The 9,024-nt window shown below is 37.8% G+C and overlaps 1 protein-coding gene across 3 annotated transcripts in view; it reads left to right on the forward strand.

Annotated features, from left to right (window-relative positions):
- Positions 1 to 8,821, forward strand: part of PRKACB (protein kinase cAMP-activated catalytic subunit beta) — a 74,485-nt gene extending 65,664 nt beyond the window's left edge. For all 3 annotated transcript variants that reach the window (XM_049808832.1, XM_049808831.1, XM_049808833.1), the window contains exons 9-10: positions 1,624 to 1,788; positions 6,525 to 8,821. In XM_049808832.1, the coding sequence (XP_049664789.1) occupies positions 1,624 to 1,788; positions 6,525 to 6,650 (291 nt within the window). In that variant the 3' untranslated portion in view covers positions 6,651 to 8,821. The remainder of the gene's footprint in view (positions 1 to 1,623; positions 1,789 to 6,524) is intronic.
- The last annotated feature ends 203 nt before the right edge of the window (positions 8,822 to 9,024 follow it).

Genomic DNA, 9,024 nt, shown 5'->3' on the forward strand with positions numbered 1-9,024 from the left:
TTTTTAAAAAGTGTTTCCAACTTTTCCCTTTTATTTTTCATTAATATCTCTTAGTGTGCCAGATAGCACAAAAATGTGATCATTCTGTTGTTTCCCCTGCCAGCCAGTGTTGTCTCTTCATGTTTCTTTGTGCTCACTTGATTTGTTACGTTTCTTCTCTTCCTTGTCCCTACATAAACACAGGCTGTGCCGCATCTTACATACTTCTGTAATTCTGATCAAGGGAAGTGCCCCAGTAGGCCCTGTGGTACACTGCAATGAGATTGACTCGTGTCTAGGACCTTATTTAAATCAAGGTGGTTGCTCTTTCAAAGGCTGTTATGCTGTGAGCCTTCAGCTGTCTCCATGAATATATGGGAATTAGTTTATGAAGATATATTTTTAAAGAAATGTTTATCTTTTAAACTAAAAAAAAAATCGGGCATTTTTTCTAGTTGTATCTAATTTGTTTGACCTTTGTACTGTTGATCATCTGCCTTTTTTACTGAGTCCATGGATGGATGGTTGCAGAAACAGCTATGGACTTGAACTCTGGAAGCTCTTAACATTCAGTTCTCAGCTAGCAGTATGCTTCCTTTATAACCTTAAGCCTTTCATTGAATTTACCTCAGGCACTTAGTTCTCTACTTAAAAAATGGAGTTAATATTTCCTTACTTCTCAGCTGTCTAGGTATTCTATTCATTAAAACCTGTGAACTTCTCATGTACTGCCTTACAGCCATATTGACGGGTAAACTGAAACAGTGTCCTTGATTATCAGACCTCTTGATCTTGCAACATGTTTTGATGTTAAATAATTCTATGTTCTGCATTTACATCATAACTGATCAGCTGAATATAGGGAGTGTCAAATGCTGAGACTATAGGGGAATGACATATACAACTTTCTGCCTGTTCTTTTCCCCTTTCTTCTCTCCGTCATCTCAAATGGTGTCAGTAGATCATTTGCTAGTAAAACCCAATGTAATTGCTTCCCTTGAATCATCATCTTCAAATATTTCTTAGCCAGCCAATTTTGAATGAATTGTATTGGCAAGTCACTTGTGTGCTATCTTCAAATAGTGCTGTATTATTTATGTAAGACTTCTGTTGTTGGTGTATTTAGTTATCAGGAACACATTACAGTACAGCATAAAGTTCCAGATTGAATTTTCATATATGATTGCTGAATGTTCAGTTATTTCAGAGCATATCTATATTTTCATATGCTCTATATATGCTTTACTGTACTGTATCTCCTGTGTGTGTATATCTAATAGCTAAAAATTTTTTCCTAGAAAAAGTTGAGAATGCCTTGAGATGTGTTGGTGAGACACCAAGTTTAAATTTAGCTTCTATATCATTGTTACATTAGATTAATATTTTTCCCCAACTCAATCAGATTTAGAAACTTTCAGTTTAAAAAATGGTAGATGGACAAGGTAGTGCTATTGATAAAGGCTTTGTGAAACAGAAATACATGTGCAACAATAATCATCTCTCATTTCATGCATTCCTACTTGATTTGTTTTTAGAGGAAGAAATGGCCCCAGTGTTTCCTTTTGTGTGAATGTTGTTTTACTTCACAGGGGGAAGAATCAAATTTGTATATTGTTTTTTAATGTTGTGGATGTATAATTTTAGGTAAGGTTCCCATCACACTTCAGTTCAGACCTAAAGGATCTTCTAAGAAATTTACTCCAGGTAGATTTGACCAAACGATATGGAAATCTCAAGAATGGTGTAAATGACATAAAGAATCACAAGTGGTTTGCAACTACAGATTGGATTGCCATTTATCAGAGGAAGGTAAGACCCTTTCTTGTCAAAACTATTACAGGTCTTTAAAGGATTGAAGTAAAATTTCTAATTATTTAGTTTATTTTTTACTTTCCTGAATCTGTTACTTTTAATTAAACTAAGAAAAGGTGAATGTAGTTTAATCTTTTAAGACTCTGAAGAGTACATATTGATTGAATTGTGTTTGTTTCTTGTTGGCATTTTGTCCTGGACCTGCGTGTACATTCATGTTCTCTTAACATGTGTTGTGCTTCAGTCTATTTCTGGAGTATCTCAGAATGAGCCATCTCCTGCCTCTCTCTCATTTTTTATTTAACCCCTGCTATAGTGGCATCTATAAATACTCCATGAGGAGTAGAGGAGAGGAATCTGTTTTCCTTTCCAGCTAGTTCTTAGCAGTCAGGCTGTGCTTCATTGTGGATTATCTCTTTCTGCTAAAGAAGTATGCTCCCTTCTTCTTGCTCTCGCTTTATCTGTGTGTGATTGGGACAGGATCACATGTAGAGAGTGTCTACTCAATCCTCAGCGTCTACTGAGGAGTTTTTGTCTTCTGACACTACGCTTTAATTGACTGTAGTTCCAAAAGCTGTGCTGATGGGAAGAGCCCTGCTGAATGCTTTTTTCTGGCATTCTTAGAATGGTTTTCTAGACCTGCCTGACCAACGTGACTTGTAATGTGGTTTTTAGAATGTCCATGCCCAGTCTGCACTGTGAACTTTGGACCCACATAAGAATGAAAGCAACAGAGACAATAGGGAATATTTTCAGAGCATGAGCAGCCATTAACATATTGGTTAAAGGGGAGCACATTAGTGGCTGTCCTGGTTTCAGCTGGGATAGAGTTAACTTTCTTCCTAGTAGCTGGTGCAGTGCTATGTTTTGAGTTCAGCATGCGAAGAATGTTGATAACACTGATGTTTTCAGTTGTTGCTCAGTAGTGTTTAGACTAAAGTCAAGGATTGTTCAGCTTCTCGTGCCCAGCCAGGGCACAAGAAGTTGGCACAGGACACAGCCAGGGCACCTGACCCAAACTGGCCAACGGTGTATTCCATACCATGGGACGTCACGTCTAGTATAGGAACTGGGAAGTGGGGGCGGGGAATCGCCTCTCCGGCACTAGCGGGGTGTCGGTCGGCAGGTGGTGAGCTATTGCCCTGTGCATCATTTGTACATGCCAATCCTTTTATTACTAGTGTTGTCATTTTATTAGTGTTATCATTATCATTATTAGTTTCTTCTTTTCTGTTCTATTAAACCGTTCTTATCTCAACCCAGGAGTTTTACTTTTTTTCCCGATTTCCTCCCCCATCCCACTGGATAGGGGGGAGTGAGTGAGCGGCTGCGTGGCGCTTAGTTGGTGGCTGGGGTTAAACCACGACAGTGGCTGCTAGGATGAATGAAGCAGAGCTGGGAGAAGAAGCTAGGGAAAGGGATGATGATGTTGACAATTCAGTCTAAATCTGTCTTCCAGTAGCTCCAAAGCTCCCTCTCCCCTTGAAGGTAGATTCAAAGTTAAATATCTGTGAGTTACTAGAAACAGATTCCTAAGAAATTATTTGTTCTCTTAAATGCAACCTCTGAATTCCTGGGTTTTCAACAGACAACAGTAAAAGACTAAAATAACTTCATTGGTGGTGTCCCAGAAGACTCAGATGGAGAAATAATTTTGTGTCTAGGTATTGGTAAAAAGGTTAGAGCTAAGTGATAATATTTGAAGAATTGGGTTTACATTGTTGAAATGCTAACAGTCTTGACTATAGAGACATGAACTTGCTGCTGTAACAGCCTTATTTTAAAGGACAAACCTAAATACTAACAATAGTTTATAAAAAGAAACTGATTGTTTGGCTACACAAACTGACACTACAGTTGTTGTAGTATCCACTAATGTATTAATTACTAGAAGACAGGGTACAATTAACACATCCTGTATTCTGTGTATTAAGTGTAGGGTTTTTCTAAGAAAAGATTCCCTTTTGCAGAATTGTAATTATCTATTCTTTGCTTTCCTAATGCCTGTTTACAAGGCAGATTTATATGCTCTGAGTTTAATTCAACCGTATGCTGTTTGGAGACACGTAGGCCCCATAATATTAAGTCAGAAGTTTTAATACTGTGCTAAATATTCTTAGCATTGCTAGTGTACTGCTGTAGAGAATTACTTTCACAGAAACAAGAAATACTTTAAAATGTGAACTAGTAGTACAGTCAGAATAGCTATTACTAGTTTTAAAGGATTGTGAAAACAGATGCTGAGTAAGTTTGAAGCTTCTAAGTATAAGGAATAAATACTGTAATACTAAGGGTCTGAAACAACAGCACGGATTTTAATATCATTTAAGCAGTCATAGAAATACAGCAATAAACTTTGGGTTTATACCAGCTTTTCACAGTGGCTGTTATCACAGCCTGTATTTTCCTGGATAAACGTAGTGTTCCTTGGCAGCTAATGTAATGTGAATAATTTGTTGTGCTACAGTCATAAGTGAATCAGTCAATTACTTAATATTTCAGATAAGATCAAGTCTCGTTTTCTTTGTGTGTTTGTATAGCTGTTTATTAAAATACTGCCTGATAATGTGGTTGTACTTAGGGCCAAACTGGTATTTCTGCTATAAACCAGTGTTATGTCCTGCAATCTCTTTTTAGCGATTTCCTTAGTGAAGATAATAGGAAAAAGTCTGAGGCATCTCATTTGAACATGTTGTAAAATTCCAGCAATAAATAAGATATTTCTTGAGCTTTGAGCTTTGTTGTAAGAGAGTAATCGAAAATCAATTTGAGGAGACACAGAGACAGAATTCAGATAATGGTAAATGTGTGGCTTTGTAGGCTAGGTATGTACACAGACTGTGTATTCTCTCAGAGTAAATCACCTAAACACGCATATTGTTTTAGGAACAGAAAGGTACACATGTGACAATTGCAGCACAGTCCATAAATGCAGAAAGTTGGGGTTATTTCTTGGGGATGTATAGTGTTATTGCCCAAAGCCAGCAGAGTTTAATTTGTATTAGTCTGTGCTGTACCGCTTTAATTTACTCATTTCCACACACACTCACACACACCCCCATCAGTAATCTGCCTGGGGCACTGAGCAGTTCTGTGGTTGCGGGATGTGATCTGATCAGCTGGAGCCAAGCCTGCCCTGCTTCTCTGTCTCCCCACTGCGCTGCCTCTGGCACACATACTCCTTGGGATGTCCCAGAGAGAGATACTTGTCTGATTACTTTGCATTTCCAGGTTTAAATTTGCATCACTTCAATAATAATTTTGCTTACTGTAAAGGTGGATAAATCAGGCACCTGTCAAATGAAAAAGAGGAATGTGGTACTGATAATGATGCCTCACACTCCAGTTTGTCCTAGACCTCTTGCAGTAGAGCATCTCTCCTTCTCCCTGGTCTTCCATTCTCTCTGGTCCCTTCCTTACCATCCATTCTTCATCATGGCCTCCCACCAACCCTAAACCCTGCCTATTCCTTCTTCCAGCGTGCAGCTTATTCTAAAATTTCAGTTATTTTAAAAAGTAATTAAGCTTAATTTCGAACTTCAGGAGATGTGATAGACTAGAAGGATTAAGATTTGGATTAATATTAGCTGAGTGAAGGTAGAATTTAGTAGTCTGATCTCTAAAATAGCATTTCAATGTCTGCAAGTTGGCAACAACTCCTTCCCCCCTGCCCCCACCCCGACTGTGTAGGGACAAGCATAAGCTGTTGGCCGGTAAAAATGCAGGTATGTCCCTGCACAGACCCATATCTTCATTTAATGTCGTCTTCAGTTTAACTTCCAAGATGAGTAGGGGCTGAAAGTAGGGACAGAAAGCTAGAGTCTGTTAAGCTGTAGCCAGACCCAAGGATTTCATTGTAAGGTCAGCTTCAAAAAGCTGTAGGTTCCCTCAACTTTAAGAAGCAGCAGTTAAGAGGGTCCTGGAAAATAACTGGTTCCAATTCCTGGGTGTGAATGGCTTACTACCATACAGTTGACATGAGATGCACTGAATCTCAAGGCTAATCAAGTATGTATGTGGATCTGAGAGGATGTGCAGGCAGTCTTTACCAGAAGGGGTTTTCCATCATTAATTAGAGCTGCACTGGCTTTCTGTACAGTCTTCTAGTGACCCCTTCCAGTCATTGCTTGTCTCTCCATTGCGGCCTAGTTTCAAGAAGGCTTTCACTTCTTACTTGCGGTTAGGTCCTACGAGGAATTTTGTAGATGCAGAACAAATTATTTTAAACTCATATTATGTTATTTTTTATTTGGAAATAGAGGGTTGTTGGTAAGTAGGAAGAGGGGAGTTCCAAACTGCCCTAAAATTTTTGAGTAGCATTGATGGCAATCAACCTACTCTGCTTTGGCCATGACTGTGTGACCGTTTGGTGCAGCCCTTGCCATGCTGGGAGCCGCACCGCACAGCTGATGAGCTGAAGAGAGCAGGGTCTCTTCTGCAAGAAGAGAACTAAAGTTTGTTTTGAACTGGAAGTAATCTTTCACTGGTGTTTGTCAGTAAGATATTAGTCTTTTTCAACTTGCGTTCATACATCTAGGCCTGCACCTTCTTAGGCTGGTTTTATTTATGTGCCATGACTTTAAGCTGTAATATGTGGTTTCCTGTTTCTTGGCAGGATTTGAGGAGTAATGGGAATATTGTTGTGCTTATCATCACAATGTTAAATCTAAGGGTGTTAGGCCAATAACATGTCGTGTGCTATGTGTTTTTCCCTGCCCCCACCCCAAATACAGGTAGAAGCTCCGTTCATACCAAAGTGCAGAGGCCCTGGAGATACCAGCAACTTTGATGACTATGAAGAGGAAGATATTCGTGCGTCTCTAACAGAAAAATGTGCAAAAGAATTTGCTGATTTTTAGTAGGAGTAAGAGGACAAGATGACATCAGGGCTCACATTGGGATCTTTGCACTCTGTTAACAGATGAGGTGGAGCTGAGACCATCATATGTCAAAACAGTTACCTAGTTACTTCATTCCACAAAGCTGACTGAGGTCTTTATTGCCATCTTCCATGTGTGCAGTTTGCACCAACCCTTCTAACTAGGCACAATTAAGCAAGCACTGTTTGTGCAGTAACACAGAATAATAGACCACTTTCCTACTTAACTTTGGTTTCTGTCGTTCTTTGTTTCTGTGTATTGTTCATTTTTCCCCTTTAAAATGAAGTAGTTTTTTACCCAAGAATGCTCCATTTTATTTTGAATAATGTATTATTTGTGTGAGTGAAATGGAAGGTGTTGCGGCTAGTGTGATTTAGACTGAAGTGAAAGATAAATGTTGCTTCTAGTCTGTGCCAGCCAATAATTCTTGTCTGTCTTGTGTCTGATGCTACAATTTATAATAATTTTTTAGTAGCTCAGACTAAACCTAGCCAACATTTTTAGCATTTTTGAAGGTAGTATTTATCGCCATATAAATGTCTGCTAAATTAACTTAAAAACATTTCTTCCTGGAGACTGACCAAAATTCAGTAGAATCAATTGGATGGCTTAAGTAGGGGACAGTAGCTAGACCCCGTGCCTTGGTTTTCTACATCCCTGCAGTTTTCGTCACTGCCTCCTTCCTTTGTATTTCCCACCTAGGCAGTAGGTAAATTGCCATAACCACACTCTACCATGGAAAGCTTACAGTCTCATGAGAGGGAGTAATTCCACCTGGTCTGGAGTTTGGACCATATTTAACCAAGTCAACTTACCAGCATTTCAGTTGGCAGGTGTGAAATGGCTCTTTTAAGAACATGAACCCATAACTCTTAAATGAAGTTTTGGTCAGTGTTGTAGAGAATATGATTCATTTTGATTCAAATCATGGGGGTTTTTTTGGTTGGTTGGTTTTTTTTTTTAAGCTAATGTTTGGGCTCCCGAAGTATTCCTTGTTTTGAGCCTTTTTTGATTAAAAAGGCATCCATTAAAATAAAAACCACCACACCACAAAAAGCAAAATGCGCTCTGCCATTAGCTGTGAAAAACAAATGGTTTAGCAACTGCAAAATAATGTTATAGATGCATTGCTGGATGAACACGGTTATTTTTTGTTAGCTGTTAAGAAGAAAAGGTTATTGCCAAGTTTTTATTCTGGTATACTATATTAGTAAATTGAGGATGGAGTACTGCTACAATCATTTTCTTTTTAATTACAGCACTTCATTCACGAACTAAAGAGACAAAGTTTAAAAATTGCAACAGCTGGGTTTTAGTTGCGTTGTGTCTTCATTTCTAACCTACTTTCTTTCAATCAGACAGAATGTATGGTCACACAGATACAAGTATTTGGGCTTAATAATGTTTTGTATACTCTCACCAACTGACTTAAAAGATATTGCTACCATGTGCTAGCTTTGGGCACTTTTACACATTTATTTCAATGTTAATAATCAGTGGCTCAGCACTTTTTGGGGGGTTGCTTTTAAACTTATTCATAGTAGTTTTATTTGTATACTTGATTCTGGCTGTCTCAGTGACCTGTCTTAAAACAGCACATCTAAACAGTTTAAACTAGACTCATATTTTACGATAAATTCACATGCATACAAGGATGAATTGTTTTTAAAAAAAAAAAGAGCTATATTGATACATAGCCATTGTATTTGTTTGAATGTCAGTGGAAATAAACCACTGGCATTCCTTCCTTTTAATCTGTATGACACTCCTTTAAGAAAAGCCTTTGTAGACATTTTACAAAAGAGTATAAAATGTACCATCCAACATTCTGTATGTTTAGGTTGTTGAGCATTTTTGCACAACGTCATTAGGAGGCTGACACTGAATGCAGTCTTTGTCCACCCATATTTACATATGTGCAAGAAAAGTATAAGATACTTTGCTGTAGCAAATTTTATGTAACAAAGATATATCGTCACATTAATAAATTTAAAGAAATCCTTTGTATGAAAATGTTAAAATCTTTTGTATTTCATTTAGACCAAGGACATGCTGCTGTATGCTAGCTGTATGCGATAAATTCTACAGTAACTTTGTTGTCGTTTATGAACTTTAAAAGATTTTAATAAATGTTGGAGATCACAATTTGATTCTGTTATGATTTTAATTTTTAAACATTACATTTATAATTCTAGTAAGGTTCAGAGATTTTTCTGTTTTGTAAAATACTGTAATCATTCATCTTGCGTGTACAATAAGACAAAAGTCTAGGAAATTGGTTCTGACATGTCTGTCTGATATCCAGATAAAATTCTACGTGGGCATAAGTGGAAAAGTCATCTTAATGCCATGA

The sequence above is a fragment of the Accipiter gentilis genome, chromosome 8 (assembly GCF_929443795.1).
Source record: "Accipiter gentilis chromosome 8, bAccGen1.1, whole genome shotgun sequence".
In the NCBI taxonomy this organism is placed as follows: domain Eukaryota; kingdom Metazoa; phylum Chordata; class Aves; order Accipitriformes; family Accipitridae; genus Astur; species Astur gentilis.